Below are 23,412 nucleotides of genomic sequence, written 5' to 3' on the forward strand. Positions count from 1 at the left end.
TGTACAGTGTACTTCAGTATGTATTAACTACACCTACATGTTCAGTTACTGTTGCTAGGTAGCAGGTACCTAGCTGCGGTTGCTGGGCAGCAGCCACGGCTAAGCAAAGAGTATGCTACTTGAGCGTGATAGAATTGTGTTTCATTACACGGTACAAAGGTCAAAGCAGCCAAGCCAAGTTTGCCATCGTTGCCATGCCAGCATAAGTAAATCTTCATGTATGAACAAGTCCACAAACTAGGACTTCTCGACAGTGAAAAATATCTTGCAGGACTGCATGCTGACCAATACTGGCACGTGTCACAAAGCTAGAAGTCATATACATGGACTAGATATTAGCAGCAACATGGTATCCTGCAGAACCCTATGACAATAGACACCCGGAAGACATCCCCCCCCCCCCAGACAATCAACAGTCGGCTACGGTTGGCAATATGGTATTATGTAACCCCAGTATTGGACTGTATGATCTTACATGCACAAACTGGTTACGTGTACCGTAAAGTACCGTTGATCGCCCCACCCTAATTCCCGCGCCCGCGCACTTTACGGTACAGGTATACGACGGTATGTCTTTCCCTGCCCCCCCCCCTCACATGCCAATCAGCACCCGTCTAACACAATTAACGCAACAGAACACAACGCAACGCAAGAACGCACCGCAACAAAACACAACACAACGCAAGAACGCACCGCAACAGAACACAACACAACGCAAGAACGCGCCGCAATAGAACACAACACAAACCATGCACCATGCTAGCCTCGTAGGGCCGTGTAACCCTGCATGTGTGTGTGCGTGCGTGTGTGTGTGTGTGTGTTTGTGTGTGTGTGCGTGTGTGCGTGTGTGTGTGTGTGTGTGTAACTACAGCAGCAGACTATAAGTAGTCCATCTCGCAGATGTAGCTGCTCTTCACCAATAAGTTACTACAGATTCTGGAGGCGCTGGTCACTCCACGGAACAAATCAGACTGTTATGGTGTGTGTCAATCCACGTCAAAAAATAACACAACAAACCAAAATCATAACAGAGGTAGAATGGGTACACATGAATATCAGAAGAATTCTACAACGCAGAATGATTAAAACTCATGTCACAAACTCAACTGCTCTTTAAGCCAAACAAATCATGACGAAATTATTAGAAAATCAGAAAATTGGCTATTAATATTATACCATGCTAGTTGCCTTGTTTGGTAAATAATAATAATACGCTCAGCAGATGTCATGCTATGTTCTCAAAGCCAGGACTTGGTGTTCATAGAGATTGGCGGTCAGATTAAATGCACGCCATTCCCAGTTTAGTACTACCATGTAATTTTAACGTGAGATCCAGCAGTTAGTATAATCAACTTGTGAGCAGAATTATCATAAACACAACTGTCAACTACTCATACCTGCACACAGCAAACAAGCTAACACTTAGCAGTGTTGCAGTGTTGCTGTATACAAGATGACATTAGCATCATTACAGTTCAGTCATGTCACATGACTTGGTTACAGTTCAGTCATGTCACATGACTTGGACATGGAATCACAACCATGATTACGCAACTCTGAAATTCCATCCGTCCCTTGGGTCATGAGCAAACTACAGAGAGTACTTGCCAGCCGGCTAGTGTAAACTACTTACTAAATACTGTTACCACTGCTTGTGCTGCTGCTGCTTGTCCTGCTGCTGCTGCTGCTGCTGCAGCTACTGCTGGAGCTACTGCTTGTGCTGTTGCTGCTGCTGCTGTTGCTGGAGCTACTGCTGCTGCGTCTGTCTTTCTCGCTGCCGGAAAAGCTCATCAATTTCTTGCAAGAGATTGACAATTTCAGGGAATGATGGCCTCTCGTGTTTGTCTTCCTCCCTATAAGTTATAATGAAACACATAACACAGGTATATGTACATAAGGAACACACATGAGCAGAAATATGTGCACAAATACACACGCACACGCACACGCACACACACACACACGCACACACACACGCGCACACACACGCATACGCACGAGTATGCAGCTGTGATCTCTTTTCTATGGGCCAGACGTGCGGCGCGCTGCCTTCATTGCATCATTCAGCTGCAGTCCGCGCTCTGTGGAAAATCAAACACCGCACTTTCCCTCTGGTTTGAAATGAACTTTCGTACGGAACTTGAGTTCACACGCCAAAATTTAGATATCGCGTAGGTACTGGAACGAATCGAGCAAAAACGGATGCGCTTGGACGAGAAATTGTGTGTTTGAGTGCAAACTTTCAGAGCGTGATGGAGGCAAGTTATGTAATGAAGGCAGCACGCCGCGCACTGACCCATAACCACAGTTGCATACTATTGTTTATGCACTCTTGATGCAGTCAACAGGAAAAGCATGACAGACAATACTCAGACACACAATACTCAGACAGACAGTAGTACTCTTACCAGCAAGCTTCCATCAAGCAGAAAATCTCAAACGGGCAGTCTGATGGGCAAGACAGGCGGTATCCGTTCTTAAGTTCTTTGATTACCTGAACAGTCAAGCAGGGAACAGAATGAGCATTTGTCAAGCAGGGAACCGAATGAGCATTTGTCAAGCAGGGAACAGAATGAGCATTTGTCAAGCAGGGAACAGAATGAGCATTTGTCAAGCAGGGAACAGAATGAGCATTTGTCAAGCAGGGAACAGAATGAGCATTTGTCAAGCAGGGAACAGAATGAGCATTTGTCAAGCAGGGAACAGAATGAGCATTTGTCAAGCAGGGAACAGAATGAGCATTTGTCAAGCAGGGAACAGAATGAGCATTTGTCAAGCAGGGAACAGAATGAGCATTTGCAACAGCTAGTACAGGAAAACTCAGAAGTCTTCAATGATTCCAAGTTTCCAACACAGACATGGAACAGCTAGCTCATTATACACTAGCAACGGGAAGAGGATGTGCCTATAAACGAAGAACAGGAGTTTGATGCACAAGAAACCACAAACCATGTCAACACACACTCACTCACACACACACACACACACACACACACACACACACACACACACACACACACACACACACACCACACACACACACACACCATGTATACGCCCGTCGCAAGAGAAGCACGCAAATCTGTAAGTGCACTACATGTGCACCCACAGATTTTCTCTTTATAGCAACGATAGCGAATCTGATTCTGATTGAAACAGATCAAGACAAGCGCGAGATAACTGTCTAATCCACACAACTGGCGAAGCCATGTGAATCGCCCCCCCCCCCCCCCCCCCCCCCCCTGCGCACACACACACACACACAGAGCAATGCACACACACAGCAATACCTTCTCATTGGTCCAGTTTCCATATGGCTTGACACCGTAGGTCCAGACTTCATACATGAGAATACCAAATGACCAGACATCACTAGCACTGGAGAACTGGCGATAGAGAATAGCTTCAGGTGAGCTCCACTTGACAGGGATAACACCGCCTTGACATACGTAGTAGTCGCATTCATCTACGATACGCGACATGCCAAAGTCTCCAACTTTGCAATTACTCAACTCATCCAACATGATGTTACGAGCAGCCAAGTCCTGTACAACAAGCATGCACGCACGCATGCACACACAGACAGACAGACAGACACACAGACAGACAGACACACACACACACACACACCCACACCCACAAGCACACAAGAACACACACCCACACGCATATTTATTATGTTGTAAAGCAGAGGGAGCGGGTTTGTTTTTACTTGCAGTTGTTGTTGTTACCAGCTTCAGTCACTGTGGTTCTGTTCCTTTGTGTAAGTCTTGTTACACAAATACAAACTTACTTTCAACCTCTCGACTTTTCGTCTCCACCAGTTTTCATTTTGTTTTAGTAGCAGTTGCCATATTATTTCAGTCAGCATTTTTATCCCTCACAAAAGAGATTTGCAATAATTATGTATCAGTGCATCTTGAACACAATCCTCTACCCACTCTCAATCCCTCAAACCCTCTATTGTTCTGTCCCCCCCCCCCCCCTCACCACCCCAGCATTAATTAAAACAACACTGCATCCGCGGCCCCTCTCCTCCTTCCCCCATTACCATCACACCAGCAGTAACTCAACCAGCGCTGACCCTCCCACCAAATCGCTACCACTGCAGCAGTAACTCAACCAGCAGAACCCCCTCCCCCATCACCTCCATCGGAAGCTAGCACAAGCGGTAACTCAAACGGCACTGCCCCCCCCCCCCCCACCATCGCTACCACCCCAGCATTAACTCAACCAGCACCGCTCCCCCAATCGCTACCCCAGCATTAACTCAACCAGCACCTATCCCCCAATCGCTACCACAGCAGTAACTCAACCAGCACCGCTCCCCCAATCCCTACCACAGCAGTAACTCAAACAGCACCGCTCCCCCAATCGCTACCACAGCAGTAACTCAACCACCACCGCACTCCAATCGCTACCACAGCAGTAACCCAACCAGCACCGCTCCCCCAATCTCTACCACAGAAGTAACTCAATCAGCACCGCTCCCCCAATCGCTACCACAGCAGTAACTCAATCAGCACCGCTCCCCCAATCGAACCACAGCAGTAACTCAAACAGCACCGCTCCCCCAATCGCTACCACAGCAGTAACTCAAACAGCACCGTTCCCCCAATCGTTACCACAGCAGTAACTCAACCAGCACTGCCCCCCACCCCATTACCATGACACCAGCAGCAGCTCAACTAGCGCTGCCCCCCCCCCCCCCCCAATCGGTCCAACTTCAGCAGTAACTCAAACAGCACTATTCCCACCCCCTATCACCTCCATCAGAAGCCAGCACAAGCAGCAAGGAAAGAAGCACTGCCCTCCCCCCCCCCCCCCCCCACAGGTGTTTCGCAGTGGCCACTTGTCAAGATGGCGGCAAATCCGAGAGTACCAAAATTTCGGCTCTGCCTATGTGCACGGTGGATGCGAATCTCGCACGTGCAGATTCAGGCATGCAAAATCTTTGCCTACTGCAGTTCTGGGTAGACCAAGTGTGTAGGAACGACCTTTTCCGAGAGAGAATGTGGCTCTTTTCATCCCAACATTTTACTCACCACGCTCTCCCTCCCGGCTTATTGATACGAGTATCTGCTATCGAGTAGAGGTCTCCATCTTCACAGTAGGCCAGGCGAAATCGCAACGTTGAAATACTTTGCTCTCTTGTTTTTTTGGTCTTTTGAGGTGTTGATGTGGTTGTTGTGTATGACTCGTACAACTCGAAGTGACAAACTTGAGACCCCCGCGCCACAAAGTTTCGTTTGGCTATTCAATGAAAGGACGTATGGAAGCAGGGGTAAAAACTATCGTGGCTGCAGGCAAAACTCCTAGTAATGTAAGGAAAGGGGGGGGGGGGGGGCTTTGGTAATTCCAAGGAGAATGTACGCACAGCCATTCCACAACAAAGACGAAACTACGAGCTCAAAAACACTCCGATTTTCAAACAAACAACGCAGGAAAGAAGACGTGGACGCAGTGCTCCCGTCTGGTCTTCAAAACACAACTAATTTTACTTCGATAGCTGCTGGTTCAGGGCAAATTCAGGCCCAATTCGACAGCATCGTACTGTTCAGTTTCGTCCAAAACACGAGGAAATGTAAGGAAAATCCAAATGCGTACGCATTTTTGTGTATGGGGACGACTGGCCAGAGCTCATGCACTGCAAACACCTGTGCCCCCCCCCCCCCCCCCCCCCCCCTCCTCCCAATCGCTACCATCCCAGCAGTAACTCAAACAGCACTGCTCCCCCCCCCCCCCCCATCGCTACCACCCCAGCAGTAACTGAACCAGCACTGACCCCCCCCCCCCCCCTCCATTGCCATCAACCCAGTAGTAACTCGAACAACACTGCCAACCCTCCCCCCCCCCCCCCCCCCTCCCCACACACCAGCACCAGCAGCAGCACCAGCAGCACTATAGTATGCCAATCAACATCATCATTGTTGCAACCAGCAGCAGTAGCACTACAGCAGCAGTAACACTACAGCAGCAGTAACACCACACTATCCAGCATAAAACCCAACATAATAATTATTATATGGAAGTGTATGGAAATAGAAATAGTTGTGTGGAGATGATCACACTCACCCTATGTACAAAGCCACGCTCTGTGAGGTATGCCATGCCACTAGCTACATCAGCACACATACGTCTCAAGCGACGCTGAAGTTCACTTGGTGCTTCTCTACCCTCACTGCATAGCAAACAGTATTGCACAACAACAGCAATAACAACAACCGTGACAGTCTCACACAAAAAGCACAGTATTACACACACACACACACGCACACACACACGCACACACACACACACACACACACACACACACACACACACACACACACACACACACACACACACACACACACACACACACCTGTCCTATCCTGTTGACCCACTGCCGTAAAAGTAACGTGGTCCCATTGCGGGAGGAGGGAGAGGAGCAAACACGCCGGTGCCGGGTCAGTTCCCTGGACTGCCGAAATCTTCGAGAGCAGTGCTGACACAGTAGTGGAAACTTGGCACGTTCATCCGTTGTTGGGCGGTTCTGGCGAGGTCTACAAGGAGCGGAAGCGGGCTGGCTAGCGATTGAGGTAGGCTGACACCTGTGCACAGCGAGTCCACCCCTGCTACGGTATCATTTCCCACAATGTGTGCATTGACATGCACCATGCTGCTGTTGGACTAGCTTGCGACGCTCCACTGTGCACTTGTGGTGCTTAAGATCGCTTGGTCTAGAGCAGACTTTTCCACAGATGGGGCACTCAACGGGGGCTGCTGCGGCCAGTTCCTTATCCTGGTCTTGGTATCTACATCGCCATTCCATGCGAGATGTGTTAGCGGTCTGGTACCAGTTCACAATTAGGATATGGCGAAGATCGACCGACACGCAGTCCTTCCACCGTTTCCTTGGTCCATGGGCAGGTCTGACAGGTGGGAGCTGGCCAAACAGAAGGCACATTGGCATGCGGGTGTCATCCATGCGCGCCAGGTGACCTAGCCACTCTAGCCGACGATGCCGAAGCTTACAGGTGATGGTCTCCTGATCGCCCCACATACGCATTACACACACACACACACACACACACACACACACACACACACACACACACACACACACACACACACGCACACACACACACACACGCACACCCACACAGCTTTAGGGCCAGTATTAAATCTAGATCTGTAGATCTACGAAATAGAGGTTGCGACTTCGGCGATGATTTTGTTTAGTAATGGGTTTGCTCCCACACTGGAGCTCGCGCTATTTCGCTATTCCGTCGTCGGCGGAATAGCGCGAGCTCCAGTGTGGGAGCAAACCCATTACTAATCTGTAGATCTGGACAGAATAATAGGCAACACAAACACAAACTAACCTTGGAGCTATCTTGTTCAGATAAAGTCGTAAGTTTCCAGTCATTAACTCAAATACAAGTAAGATCTGAACACATACACACACATACACACACCAACACACACCAACACACACATATACACACACATACATATATACACATACACACACACAGACACACACAGACACACGCACAGATGTTGACACAGGTACACCCATACACATAGATAGTCATACAGTTGCACGGATAAACACACAGATGGTTACATACACATAGATAGTCATACAGTTGCACAGATAAACACACAGATGGTTGCACAAACACAAAAACACAAACACAAGTGTAGATTGCAGCAGCATAAATAACAACACAGCAATACTGGATTTCAATGATATCCTAGATACTAGGACATTCATGAAATCCTGGTCAAAATCACACCACTACCATCACCACCACCATCACCATCACCACCACCATCACCATCACCACCACCATCACCACCATCACCACCACCACCACCACCACCACCACCATCACCATCACCATCACCATCACCATCACCACCACCATCACCACCACCACCATCACCACCACCATCACCACCACCATCACCACCACCACCACCATCACCATCACCACCACCATCACCACCATCACCACCACCATCACCACCACCATCACCATCACCACCACCATCACCACCTCCACCACCATCACCATCACCACCACCACCACTACCACCATCGCCACCTCCACCACCATCGCCACCTCCACCACCATCACCATCACCATCACCATCACCAGCAGCAGGAGCAGGAGCAGGAGCAGGAGCAGCACCACTGAATAGCAACACTAGCAGCAACAGCACTGCCAATTAACAGCAACAACCAACAGCAGCAGAATATTGGGGCAGAACATGGGGGGGGGGCGAACATGGGGGGGGGGGCGAACATGGGGGAGGGGAGAACATGGGGGCAGCACAGGGGGGGGGGGGGGCAGAACATGGGGAGGGGAGAACATGGGGGCGGAATAGGGGCGAGGGGCAGAACATTGGAATGATACTGCTAGCATTCCTAGTGCTCTCTACTGAACATTCACTGGATGTATGGTATAATTTGGAAAAAAAGAAGTACAGTTGTGGCAAGTGAAATCCGACACTTGGCATAAGGGACTGCCCCGTGCATCCTGCAGCCTCTGCAGCCCTGCATACGTACAGTACATGTGTTGCATACAACTTTATCTGTCTGATGACAGAATTCGTACTCATCACTGTCAAGGTTCAAAAGGTGCTAGCAAAAATGAATGGGAATTGGATACCAATACTCCTTATGTGCACCATGTCTGTGAACTGTGTGTATCAACGCTGTGACCTTTCGACCTGTTTGGGATGCATACGTCTCTATAGTACAAATTAGGTGCAGTGCATTACATCATTGATGTCCATTTGAGGCGCTGTCCCCTATGGCAAGTGTCGGATTTCACTTGCCACAACTGTAGTACATTATTAGTGAGTTGCCATTACTCAGAGGCGTCACACACGGTACGACCACTTCGTACCACTTTTCGTCCAGGATGGTCCACCCAATTCATCCGAAAAAGCAATAAAAAATTTCAAGGTTCTTCGGACTTGTACAAAACATCGCAACTGTTACTTTCATTGCAAGGAGCATACAGACTTGATGCCTAGCCCAAGACTCCAGGCGGCTTTCCATTACGATAGGCGGTTGGAGTCACGGTTAGAGACAACCAGACGATGGATTCCTCACGGACGCATTCACTGCAAACTGGACGGAAACAGAGCTGAGCTGGCGGCAATCACTGGGTCCAGAACTAAAAATTTCCAAGATCTACCATGTTACAATGGCGATCAGCACGTACGTCAAGAGACACTACATTTATGTCACTTGTCAGCTAAAACATAATAATTATATTCTTTCCGCAACGACACCTACCTCAGTACCTCTGGCTCCTGACGATCTACTGCAAGCGGATTCGAAAATGCATTACACCCGCGAACGCAGCGCTTGTCAACGGAAAAGGGAAGCGCTTCATTCTCCGAAGTTGAAAAGTGTTTGGACTGCTGCTCCACGGCGGCAGAATATTCTGCAGCTGTTCACCGACACGACCCGCTTCACCTATATTATAACGATTTACGATCGTTTCGTTCCCCGCGTTTTCTGGTAGCAGCAACAAGAATTTCGTCCGCGACGACAGGACGAAAGTCTCTCGCAAACTAAAGTCCTGTTGCCACGAAGACAGAGAAGATTCCGCAAGCGCTTTCTTCTGCTTCCATTGTTGTAGCTCTCCGGTCCACTGGCAGATCTTTCAATCCCACTGAACAAAAACAAAGGATCTTCTTCTCTCTCTAAAAACAACTAAAATAATTACTTCGCGACTGTCCAGGCCGGACGTGTACATAGTGTACGCGACGCGGCAGACTTTTGCAGGACACGACATACATGTACGTTTTTGCATAGCCGCTGGCGCTAGAACGCGCAGCACGCTTGTACTTCGGATTTTGCGATTTTTTCGAGGGCAATGGCCATGATGGCCCTGAATCATTGAATGGGTTCCATTTGCCTTGCTTGGCTACCTACGATGTACAGAAAATAACAAAAATCCATGAGAAGTATGTTTTTGGAGCTGGAGTGGGGTTGTCGAATAAGTGCTAGGGGAGCCCTCCTTTGCGGCTGTAGAGTGCTAAAACGTGGCCTGCCTGTTAGCAGGAAAATCCTTATTTTTTCTCCGGGGGACACTCCCGGACCCCGGTCGTACCACTCCCAGCCACCCTGTGACGCCCCTGTTACTTGTATAGGCAATTTGGAAATACGTAAGAACAGCTGTGTACATGACCATACACATACATACTGCAGTACAACATCACATCCTCTCCCCGGACTGATTCAACCGTAGTTGAGATGGCCATACCGTTCGTTGATGGGTGACTACACCATGTAGTTGCACAATGTTCTTGTGTTGGAACTGGCCAGTAATGGCTGCCTCCTGTAGGAACAGAACTCGGTCTCTTTTCTCCACATCACTACGTAACGTCTTGACAGCAACATCAGTTCTACAGTCACCCTGAGCAGAGAGAGAAAAACAAGAAGAAAACATGTGTGTATGGCTAAGCACTGCAGCCACAATGCATTTGATACACAGCCCAGTGCAATATCATAATGGATTTGATACACAGCCCAGTGCAATATCATAATGGATTTGATACACCATGTCCGGACTAAGAGTGCTGTTAATTGATCACCATGCAAGACTAAGTGAGACAATACAGGGCAAGACAGTACAGAGTAACAGAGCAACAGAGTACCGTATTTTCCTGAATATAAGTCTTACACCTTTTTACACTAAAATCCAAGGGTAAAAAAGGAGGTGCGACTTACAATCGAGTGTGACTTATATTACTACTGAAGTCCATATATCAAATCAATATTGCTCAAACATGAAAATGGGGGTGCGACTTATAACCGAGTGTGACATATAACCGAGTGCGACTTATAATCGAGTGCGACTTATAATCGAGTGCGACTTATAACCGAGTGCGACTTATAACCGAATGCGACTTATAATCGAGTGCGACTTATAATCGAGTGCGACTTATAACCGAGTGCGACTTATAACCGAGTGCGACTTATAACCGAGTGCGACTTATAACCGAGTGCGACTTATAATCGAGTGCGACTTATAATCGAGTGCGACTTATAACCGAGTGCGACTTATAATCGAGTGCGACTTATAATCGAGTGCAACTAATAATCGAGTGCGACTTATAATTGAGTGCGACTTATAATCGAGTGCGACCTATAATCGAGTGCGACTTATAAGGGGCCGGTCACATTGAGGGAACAGTCCTCAGATTATAAACTGGGAACAATTTTTTCTGCTTTTCATCACGGCCACACTGCATACGCACAAGTAAAATAACCTCACTCACGCGAGCAATTTTTTGTCAATCGTAATCGAGTGCGACTTATATTATAACCGAGTGTGACTTATAACCGAGTGTGACTTATAATCGAGTGCGACTTATAACTGAGTGTGACTTATAATCGAGTGCGACTTATAATCGAGTGCGACTTATAACCGAGTGCGACTTATAATCGGGTGTGACTTATAATCGAGTGCGACTTATAATCGAGTGCGACTTATAATCGGGTGTGACTTATAATCGAGTGCGACTTACAACCGAGTGCGACTTATAACCGAATGTGACTTATAATCGAGTGCGACTTATAATCGAGTGCGACTTATAACCGAGTGCGACTTATAATCGGGTGTGACTTATAATCGAGTGCGACTTATAATCGAGTGCGACTTATAATCGGGTGTGACTTATAATCGAGTGCGACTTACAACCGAGTGCGACTTATAACCGAATGTGACTTATAATCGAGTGCGACTTATAATCGAGTGCGACTTATAATCGAGTGCGACTTATAATCGAGTGCGACTTATAACCGAGTGCGACTTATAATCGAGTGTGACTTATAATCGAGTGCGACTTATAATCGAGTGCGACTTATAATCGGGTGTGACTTATAATCGAGTGCGACTTACAACCGAGTGCGACTTATAACCGAATGTGACTTATAATCGAGTGCGACTTATAATCGAGTGCGACTTATAATCGAGTGCGACTTATAATCGAGTGCGACTTATAATCGAGTGCGACTTATAACCGAGTGCGACTTATAATCGAGTGCGACATATAATCGAGTGTGACTTATAACCGAGTGCGACTTATAACCGAGTGCGACTTATAACCGAGTGCGACTTATAACCGAGTGCGACTTATAACCGAGTGCGACTTATAACCGAGTGCGACTTATAACCGAGTGCGGCTTATAATCGAGTGCGACTTATAATCGAGTGCGACTTACCGTACTGGCAATATATGTTGCCGCAGTGAGGTCATGAAGCGTTACATTGGCACATGTTTGCCGCACGCAGGGCGTTACATGCAAAGTCGCACAGGAGCCGTTACACAGGTTTCTATATTGCCGCAGTCCTTTTTTTGCTTATGCCGCATCATTTTTTCTTGTGCAGAGCAAACTGCAATGAAAAGATCGCCGCACCCCGCCGGACGCGCGTTACGAACTCAACGAAAATTTGTCGCACTAGCCGGGTCGCGCGTTACGCCGCACCCCCCTGCGATACGCGTTACGCGGCAACATATATTGCCAGTACGGTATAACCGAGTGCGACTTATAACCGAGTGCGACTTATAACCGAGTGCGACTTATAATCGAATGCGGCTTATAATCGAGTGCGACTTATAATCGAGTGCGACTTATAACCGAGTGCGACTTATAACCGAGTGCGACTTATAACCGAGTGCGACTTATAACCGAGTGCGACTTATAACCGAGTGCGACTTATAATCGAGTGCGACTTATAACCGAGTGCGACTTATAATCGAGTGCGACTTATAACCGAGTGCGACTTATAACCGAGTGCGACTTATAATCGAGTGCGACTTATTATCGAGTGCGACTTATTATCGAGTGCGACTTATTATCGAGTGCGACTTATTATCGAGTGCGACTTATTATCGAGTGCGACTTATAACCGAGTGCGACTTATAACCGAGTGCGACTTCTAATCGAGTGCGAATTCTAATCGAGGGCGATTTATAATCGAGGGCGACTTATAATCGAGTGCGACTTATAATCGAGTGCGACTTATAATCGAGTGCGACTTCTAACCGAGTGCGACTTCTAACCGAGTGCGACTTCTAACCGAGTGCGACTTCTAACCGAGTGCGACTTATAATCGAGTGCGACTTATAATCGAGTGTGACTTATAATCGAGTGCGACTTATAATCGGGTGCGACTTATAATCGAGTGCGACTTACAACTGAGTGCGACTTATAACCGAGTGTGACTTATAATCGAGTGCGACTTATAATCGAGTGCAACTAATAATCGAGTGCGACTTATAATTGAGTGCGACTTATAATCGAGTGCGACTTATAATCGAGTGCGACTTATAAGGGGCCGGTCACATTGAGGGAACAGTCCTCAGATTATAAACTGGGAACAATTTTTCTGCTTTTCATCACGGCCACACTGCATACGCCCAAGTAAAATAACCTCACTCACGCGAGCAATTTTTTGTCAATCGTAATCGAGTGCGACTTATATTATAACCGAGTGTGACTTATAACCGAGTGTGACTTATAATCGAGTGCGACTTATAACCGAGTGTGACTTATAATCGAGTGTGACTTATAATCGAGTGCGACTTATAATCGAGTGCTACTTATAACCGAGTGCGACTTATAACCGAGTGCGGCTTATAATCGAGTGTGACTTATAATCGAGTGCGACTTATAATCGAGTGCGACTTATAACCGAGTGCGACTTATAACCGAGTGCGACTTATAACCGAGTGCGACTTATAACCGAGTGCGACTTATAACCGAGTGCGACTTATAACCGAGTGCGACTTATAACCGAGTGCGGCTTATAACCGAGTGCGGCTTATAATCGAGTGCGACTTATAACCGAGTGCGACTTATAACCGAGTGCGACTTATAACCGAGTGCGACTTATAACCGAGTGCGACTTATAATCGAATGCGGCTTATAATCGAGTGCGACTTATAATCGAGTGCGACTTATAACCGAGTGCGACTTATAACCGAGTGCGACTTATAACCGAGTGCGACTTATAACCGAGTGCGACTTATAACCGAGTGCGACTTATAATCGAGTGCGACTTATAACCGAGTGCGACTTATAATCGAGTGCGACTTATAATCGAGTGCGACTTATTATCGAGTGCGACTTATTATCGAGTGCGACTTATTATCGAGTGCGACTTATAACCGAGTGCGACTTATAACCGAGTGCGACTTATAACCGAGTGCGACTTCTAATCGAGTGCGACTTCTAATCGAGTGCGACTTATAATTGAGGGCGACTTATAATCGAGTGCGACTTGTATAATCGAGTGCGACTTATAATCGAGTGCGACTTATAATCGAGTGCGACTTCTAACCGAGTGCAAATTCTAACCGAGTGCGACTTCTAACCGAGTGCGACTTTTAATCGAGTGCGACTTATAATCGAGTGTGACTTATTATCGAGTGCGACTTATAATCGAGTGCGACTTATAATCGAGTGCGACTTATAATCGAGTGCGACTTACAACTGAGTGCGACTTATAACCGAGTGTGACTTATAACCGAGTGCGACTTATAATCGAGTGCGACTAATAATCGAGTGCGACTTATAATTGAGTGCGACTTATAATCGAGTGCGACTTATAATCGAGTGCGACTTATAAGGGGCCCGTCACATTGAGGGAACAGTCCTCAGATTATAAACCGGGAACAATTTTTCTGCTTTTCATCACAGCCACACTGCATACGCACAATGAAAATAACCTCACTCACGCGAGCAATTTTTTGTCAATCGTAATCGAGTGCGACTTATAACCGAGTGTGACTTATAATCGAGTGTGACTTATAATCGAGTGTGACTTATAATCGAGTGTGACTTATAATTAGGGGTGAAACAATTATACCGAATATTCGAATACTCGTTTGGATTTTTCAAATATAATCGTACTCGGAATAAATCAGAGTACTCGCTCATACATGGTACATGCATTTGCCAGAGAAGTCTGCATTTCAGAGCAGCAGTCAGCAGATATTGATGTGTAGACTGTGTGGTGAACACTTGTACACGAGTAGAGAGAGCCCAAATGACCCACCAACCAATACACCCGAGAAAAGGACTGCCAATCGGTTCGATCAGGCTTGTATCATGTGATTTTTAAGGCCGTTGGTGTGCGATTTTTAGGATATCAAGAATACTCGAATACTCGAATATTCGATCGGAGAAAATCAGAGTACTCGAACTCGGGTTCTCAGTGCCAACTTTCACCCCTACTTATAATCGAGTGCGACTTATAATCGAGTGCGACTTATAATCGAGTGCGTTTTATAATCGAATGCAACTTATAATCGAGTGCGACTTATAATCGAGTGCGACTTATAATCGAGTGCGACTTATAATCGAGTGCGACTTATAATCGAGTGCGACTTTTAACCGAGTGCGACTTATAACCGAGTGCGACTTATAATCGAGTGCGACTTATAACCGAGTGCGACTTATAATCGAGTGCGACTTATAATCGAGTGCAACTAAAGCTGTGTTCACAACTGGCGCGTGTACGCGTGAAACCACGCGTTTGTGCGTTTTTTTGCTGGCTTTTGGGGCGTCATGCGTACGGAAACGCGCCGAAATGGAACTTCCAACATGTTGGAATTTTCAGCGCGTATCAGGCGCGTACCAGCGTACATGCCAGTCACCTTGACTGGCGGGGTCAAAAAATTAGTACTCGAAGGTGTCGCACGCGCTAAATACGACTGGGATTGCTGTTTTTTTGTGAAAGCCTGAGCGCGCGTTTGGGCACGCATGAACCGCAAGCGTACCGCGTACACGCGCCAGTTGTGAACACAGCTTTATAATCGAGTGCGACTTATAATCGGGGAAATACGGTAGAAAGTAGATAGTAGATAGTAATACTGTTTAGAATGAATGTTGCACTCTCTGAAATGCATTATACTACTGTGATGGCATGATTCACTTCTTAGCATTGCAATACACTGTACTGTAGTTTCTGCTGGGTGCGACACTTGCTAAACGGTTCTTTTCTCGCTCTTACACGTGCGATGGCACAACACCCGCATCCCGTGTTTTGTTGTACGAGCAGTGTGGTCATCTCACTGTACATGCTCCTCTGGCCTGGAAGTTCGGCTTCCGAGCTGGGTCTGTTTTCGGTTGGTGTTTTCTAAATTTCTATCAACAAGACAGTTTTGAAAACTGGTTGTCCTCAAAGTCTGTTGTTGTCTTGCGTGTCCGTAGGCACGTAGACTTTGGCATGTGTGTAAAAGAGTCATTAGAAACAAAGACTGCATAGACTGTAAGACACATGTATCATGCTATGGAGTGGAGTGCTGCTACTGAGTACATGTTTCACATTGATTCACAGTGACTTACATCAATCCACAGGCCACGATAGACTAGTCCAAACCTCCTACAAGTCACACACACACATACACACATGCACCCATACATATAGACACACACAATCATAATGACTGTATGCATATCAGCAGGTGTCTACGCAAATCTATGAAACCTGAAACTTGAGCAACAAACCACCTACATCACATTACTACCAAGATGCACTGGCATGGATCACTGGCATGGATCACTGACATGGATCACTGGTATAGATCACTGGCATTGATCACTGGCATTGATCACTGGCATGGATCACTGACATGGATCACTGACATGGATCACTGACATGGATCACTGACATGGATCACTGGCATGGATCACTGACATGGATCACTGGCATGGATCGCTAAGTATGGATCACTGGCATGAATCACTATGTATAGAATACAACCCAACAGTACGCTTGTACGTGAAATATAAACCGACATGCAAACCGAGGCGAAGCCGAGGTTTGTATGTCGGTTTATATTTCACGTACAAGCGTACTAGTGGGATGTACTCATTATACATATGCTGACCTTCATACAAACTGACAGTCAACTTCTTCCTGTTTCTAAAAAGGAGTTTGTATGGTGGTGGTCTATATGGGGTTTGTATGAGGTACGAGGTTTATATGCCCAATATAAATCGCCAGCATGATGGGCAAGTTGACTGGAAGTTTGTATGAAAGGTCAGCATAAAACGTAGTATGGATCACAAGCATGGATCACGCAGTCAACTTACCCGGATCCAATCTCCTGTTTCATACGTATATGATCAGGGTGAATATGGCGATAGCGTTGATTGCTTAGTGTCTGATAGATAGCAGCTTCATTTGATGGTGGTTCTTGGTACTGCTGTTGTTGAAGTGGTTCAGTGTATACTGCCGCACTATCATCCTTCTCTGCAACCTGTGCCGCTCTGGATGATGCTAGTGCTGCTGCTGAATCCTGTACAGAGACGACACATACCCGGGCCGGGGTGCACATCTGTCTGAACAGCCAGTCATTCCATCTATACGTCCATGCACCTGTGTATGTATATGTAAGTAGATTACATGCTTGAAAGAATGCACCAATCTGAAAGTTACTACATATAAGTTACCAGGCACCATACCGGTCGATATAACGCTTAGGAACACAGTGACAGTGGGAAATGGCAGACAAACACTACTAATCGGATCCATTTGAAGTGGGAAATGGCAGACAAACACTACTAACCGGATCCATTTGAAGTGGGAAATGGCAGACAAACAATACTAACCGGATCCATTTGAAGTGGGACATGGCAGACAAACAATACTAACCGGATCCATTTGAAGTGGGACATGATAGACAAACAATACTAACCGGATCCATTTGAAACTTGAGCTTGTTATAGTAGTGAGCAGGGGATTTCATTCCAAATGATTTCTGTTTTGGATGAACAAAGTAGACAGAGATAGGGAGAGAGCAGGAGGAGAGACGGACAGACAGACAGACAGACAGACAGGCAGGCAGGCAGGCAGGCAGGCAGACAGACAGACAGACAGACAGACATATATCAATAGATAGAAAGAGAGATAGTTGCATTCACTGTACCAATTGGCATTTTCTCCATAAGTTTATAATCCTAAATCAGCTCCTGGAGTTCGTTCCGACACATCTGGATAGCACAGAGACCTGCCTTGACGAAATCAAGAGCAAGCAGCAGCTGCCGGGCGACGTGCGCGACGATTACATCGTTGCCTCGTTTGATGTAGTGGGCCTCTACTCGAATATACCCGTAGAAGAGAGCATCTTAGCCGCTGTTGCCAAACTAGAGCAGCACAAGGATGAAATCGACATGCTTGGCCCGAGGGTATCGGAGGTCCAGCTCATGCTAGAGTACGTTCTCGAAAACAACTACTTCGAATTCAACAACAAGCAGTATCGCCAACAGCATGGCATAGCCATGGGGAACCATCTGGCGCCTCCATTGGCCATCTTTTCATGGCCGCCCTAGAACAAAAGGCTCTCCAAAGCCTGATCTATACAAGAGATACATCGACGACTGCCTACTGCTGTGGAGATATGGCTGGAGCCGCCTCAACGCACTACTCGATCACTTCAACGCACAGCACGACAAGATCAAATTCACAATGGAACATACAGTTAAGGCAAAGCAATCGGTGAATTTCCTGGACCTGATGCTGTCATTACAGGGCGGCAGGATTGAGACGGAACTCTACGTCAAGCCTTCCCATAGCGGCGTCTATCTATCGCACGACTCTTGCTTGCCATTGTCGTGTAAGAAAGCCGTTGCCACCAACCAGTTTTCCCGGGCCATCCGAAATTCGTCCACACCAGAGGCGGAAAACAGAAGCATGGCCACTATCGAGGAGTTGCTGATGAAGAACAACTACCCCAAACCGAAGTCAGTGCCGCAAAGCGAGCGGCCAAGAAGAAACAGCAGAAGCAGGAAAGGCGACTATCTCACCCACAACAACGGCATGGCCATGGGCGCCGCTACAGCAAGCAATCTCAGTCCGTCATCAAACTGCCATTCTTGAGCGACTCACTTGCCGCTCGTGTCTCACGACGTGTTCGTAGGTTCAGTCCACGTGTTCGTGTTGTCTTCTTGTCTGGTCCATCTTTGAAGAATATGTTGGTTCGCTCGTCTAGTGGAATGCGTGTGTGCCCCCGGGAGAAGCAGCGAGCCCAGCAGAAGAGAGGGAGGGGGCGGCCAATGGAGTGTCGTGCATGTGATGCGAGTATGCGACAGTCAATGTGATGTGCATGTGATGTGCATGTGATGCGAGTATGCGACAGTCAATTCAATGTGTAGTATGCGACAGTCAATGTGTAGTATGCGACAGTCAATGTGTAGTATGAGACAGTCAGTGTTTAGTATGAGACAGTCAATGTGTAGTATGAGACAGTCAATGTGTAGTATGAGACAGTCAGTGTTTAGTATGAGACAGTCAATGTGTAGTATGAGACAGTCAATGTGTAGTATGAGACAGTCAATGTGTAGTATGAGACAGTCAATGTGTAGTATGAGACAGTCAGTGTGTAGTATGAGACAGTCAATGTGTAGTATGAGACAGTCAATGTGTAGTATGAGACAGTCAATGTGTAGTATGAGACAGTCAATGTGTAGTATGAGACAGTCAGTGTGTAGTATGAGACAGTCAGTGTTTAGTCAAAGATGTTGTTTATTGTATATGTATGTCTTGCACGTTGTGTGAGGAACTGTACGTTGTGTGAGGAACTGTACGTTGTGTGAGGAACTGTACGTTGTGTGAGGAACTGTACGTTGGTGAGACCGAGCGGCCGGTGAGGGATCGTTTCGCTGAGCACTACCGAGAGGCAAGGGCGATGGTAGCGAAGGCTCCCTGGGGATTCCACTACCGCACTAAGCATCAAGAATCTTCCAAGTCGCCCAACTTCCTGCCCTTCCACCAGGCAAAGATTCTTGGCAGGGAGGCTTCGATACCATCGAGGAAATTGCTGGAGGCCATCGAGATCAGGAATCGCAAGGCAGCAGTTAACTGCGATCACGGATGGCGCCTAATTGACTGAATCACGGCAAAGTTACTGGATTACCACTCAGCACTGCGACCTATCACCTGAAATCTTCTGAACTACCACCGGACTTGTCCACTTACACTTACACTTTACGCTATCACTATACATTCACTGTTCTATGGCTCTCTTACGTGTGGTTTAGCACCCTCTGTATAAAATTTACATTACAAGTAAATCTAATACTTCTTGAATATCTACATGTATAGCGTTACCAAATGTGTGGACTTAATACGTGAATTTTAGGATGTTAATTCTACACTTTTTGGTTTTTTTGTAGGTGTGAATGTCTCTAGTATTTTCCCTCTGCTGAGTATATTATGTTGGCGCTTGCCTCTTCTTTTGCGTGGATGCCCTGATGATGCCCAATGGGCGAAATATCGGCATTAGGAAATCTATTCGATGCAGCTGAGAGCCTGTTATGTACGGTGTGCAATGGAGATATTTTCCGATGTGAAAACTACGCTGCAATGGAGTCTGAGAGTTTTACGGAACGTTTATAATCATAACAAATATATCAACATCCAACCGTTGTCGTGCCAATGCTGTGTGTATTGAATGCGCACCTTGCCTTATTTATTGTGCTGATATCAACATCCATTCACATATGAAGTCCCAACCACTCCAATATTAATACAGGGACGTGCGTGTATGTTGTATTCTTTGCTAAATAGGGTGTGTGTGTGGGGGGGGGGGGGGGGGGAGGTTGGGGTATAGTACTGGTGGGATCAGCTCGGTATGAGATGAATAGTAGAAACAATATTGGATGGCACATCTGCGGGCTTTCTCTCTAGTCCTATCTCCATGTCTCCATGCCACGTTATCAAACTTATGAACTTTTTACGTATTGGCACTCCCCGCATGCTAGCTTAGCTTGTACATGAAGTGTGTAGGTACAGTGAGGATTGCGACCTACCAGCCTGAGTGCCGGGGTTCACAGAAAGTGTGAGTTTCAAAGTCTGAAGAAAATGTTGAGCAGTTGTGGCGGGGATGACAACTACACCATGGCTTAGAGGTAGAGCACCCTGGCCAAAGCGACGAGGACCCTGCTGGGTTTGGATCCTGGGTTTGGATCCTGGGTTTGAGTCTTGGGTTTGGGTCCTGGGTTTGAGTCCTGGGTTTGAGTCCTGGGTTTGGACCCTGGGTTTGGGTCCTGGGTTTGGGTCCTGGGTTTGGACCCTGGGTTTGGGTCCTGGGTTTGGATCCTTGGTTTGGATCCTTGGTTTGGGTCCTGGGTTTGGGTCCCAGGGTTGGGTCCCAGGTTTGGGTCCTGGGTTTGGATCCTGGGTTTGGATCTTGAGTTTGGGTCCTGGGTTTGGGTCCTGGGTTTGGGTCCTGGGTTTGGGTCCTGGGTTTGGGTCCTGGGTTTGGGTCCTGGGTTTGGATCCTGGGTTGGGGTCCTGGGTTTGGGTCCTGAGTTTGGGTCCTGGGTTTGGATCCTGGGTTTGGGTCCTGGGTTTGGTTCCTGGGTTTGGGTCCTGGTGGTGGCAGTCATTTTTTGCTATCCCCTTTTCTCTTATGCATACTCTTTCTTTCTCTTTCCCATTCCCATTCTCATTCTCTCTCATTCTCTCTCTCTCTCTCTCTCTCTCTCTCTCTCTCTCTCTCTCTCTCTCTCTCTCTCTCTCTCTCTCTCTCTCTCTCTCTCTCTCTCTCTCTCTCTCTCTCTCTCTCTCTCTCTCTCTCTCTCTCTCTATGTCTGTCTGTCTGTCTGTCTGTCTGTCTGTCTGTCTGTCTGTCTGTCTGTCTGTCTGTCTGTCTCTGTCTCTCTCTCTTTCTCTCTCTCTCTCTCTCTCTCTCTCTCTCTCTCTCTCTCTCTCTCTCTCTCTCTCTCTCTCTCTCCCTACCCTACTCTTGCTGGAATATTACAGGCCGTGAGTGACAACTAACCTTGCTAGTTGACGTAACAGGTAGTGTTGATGAGGCGGCCGGCTGTGATGATGGTTTGATAGCATTGAACGGCACATCATAGCTGTCAGCACCAGCTGATCTCGGTCGTGTTGCTGCACCTGGAACGTACGCTGTCCTTACTCCGTTGTTGTTGCCAGTAGTAGGTGATGTATGCTGAGTGGAGCTAGTCATGGTGTTATTCCTTGTCACCATGGCTGCTGCATGCTGATGGCGGTTGAAGGTGGTGTTGCTGCCGTCCTTGCTTTTAGCATACGTATCCGCACTATTACTACTAACTGGTCTTGATGCTGATGGTACTGGTGTTGCCGTTGACGACCTAGCCCGCCCAATCAGACCCGCTGCTGAGTGAATTAACCAGGATAATGATCCCACCGTCTTGGACACTTCCTTCATAACTTTAGCTTGTGCCGCATCATCAGTCACGTCAACGCTAGCCCCAGTCGATGTGTGTGCTGTGGAGTTTGTACTACGCTTGCTACCGCTACGCTTTAAACTGAGACGTGGCCACCTGCGTCTGGGTTCATCCACAACTCTACCACCACTACCACCACCATCGCCGCTGCTGTCGCCACGGCCACCACCATCGCTGCGGTGTTGGTGCTCATGATCATCTTGGACCTTCTCACTACCAATGTCCACGCCATTGTCCGTAGATAATTTCACAAAGGATGTGTTGTCGTTTTCGAAATGAATGTCTGGTGTGTCATACACTCGTTCTCCGATCGCAGCAGTTGTTTGTTTTGCTTCTTGCTGCTCGGGTACATCATATGTAACACCATCATCACGCTCAAGTGCTGCTCGCAAGTTCTGAAGTCCCAGCATGCCCTGGTTTGATGGTGTTGGCGTTCTGCTATATGATCGACTATTCCGACCAGAAGAAACAACAGTTTCCCCTTTCCAGGATGCTGATAACGTACTACGAGTATTGTAGGCTGGGGCTATTTGGTCCGGGCCTGCAGAATCAAACAATAGCTGACTTGTTGACGGTGAAGCATCTAGGAAAGAGCCTGCTGATGGTGTTGCTGGTAACATAAGATTCTCTGGCCAGAATTCTCGACCAACCATCGGCAAAACTACAGCAGAAACATACGCACACAACACACACACACACACACACACACATACACACACACGCACACGCGCACACATACCCAATAAAGTGTGTACACAACACACATACCAAAATACATAAATATGTACATCCACCCACATTTATGCATGCGCGCACAAACAGAGAGAAAAATGATTTCATGTGTACATGGACAACCTAATGCCTTGCTTTTTGTGTGTATGTCTGTTTGTGATGGTGGAAAGAATTCAATAGGAAGTTAGTACCACTTGTCACTGTTTCGCACATTAACCTGTTCTACACCACAACCAGGTTTTATTCTGCCAAACTCAATACAATCAATAGCATATTAGCGCATGTACATGAGAAGCCAGGATGTTGAAAAGGGCTTTGTAATAACTGGCCTTTCTCCACCTGCTCCCAGTCCCGTGCCATCTCCACACTTATTCCAAGGGACGACGATTACTACATTTAGAAGACTGTTTATTGACACGACGAAGAAACACAACTAG

The 23,412-nt window shown here is 47.1% G+C and overlaps 1 protein-coding gene across 6 annotated transcripts in view; it reads right to left on the minus strand.

The window, feature by feature from the left end:
- Positions 1-966: 966 nt before the first annotated feature.
- The window catches only part of LOC135819373 (uncharacterized), a 49,483-nt gene continuing 27,037 nt past the window's right edge, over positions 967-23,412 (minus strand). For all 6 annotated transcript variants that reach the window (XM_065332570.1, XM_065332571.1, XM_065332574.1 and 3 more), the window contains exons 18-27: positions 21,811-22,904; positions 17,725-17,787; positions 17,120-17,325; positions 16,370-16,406; positions 10,275-10,427; positions 7,368-7,432; positions 6,076-6,181; positions 3,291-3,545; positions 2,409-2,494; positions 967-1,853 (exon numbers count right to left, since the gene is read on the minus strand). In XM_065332570.1, the coding sequence (XP_065188642.1) occupies positions 1,748-1,853; positions 2,409-2,494; positions 3,291-3,545; positions 6,076-6,181; positions 7,368-7,432; positions 10,275-10,427; positions 16,370-16,406; positions 17,120-17,325; positions 17,725-17,787; positions 21,811-22,904 (2,171 nt within the window). In that variant the 3' untranslated portion in view covers positions 967-1,747. The remainder of the gene's footprint in view (positions 1,854-2,408; positions 2,495-3,290; positions 3,546-6,075; positions 6,182-7,367; positions 7,433-10,274; positions 10,428-16,369; positions 16,407-17,119; positions 17,326-17,724; positions 17,788-21,810; positions 22,905-23,412) is intronic.

This window comes from Sycon ciliatum, chromosome 6 (genome assembly GCF_964019385.1).
Source record: "Sycon ciliatum chromosome 6, ocSycCili1.1, whole genome shotgun sequence".
NCBI lineage: Eukaryota > Metazoa > Porifera > Calcarea > Leucosolenida > Sycettidae > Sycon > Sycon ciliatum.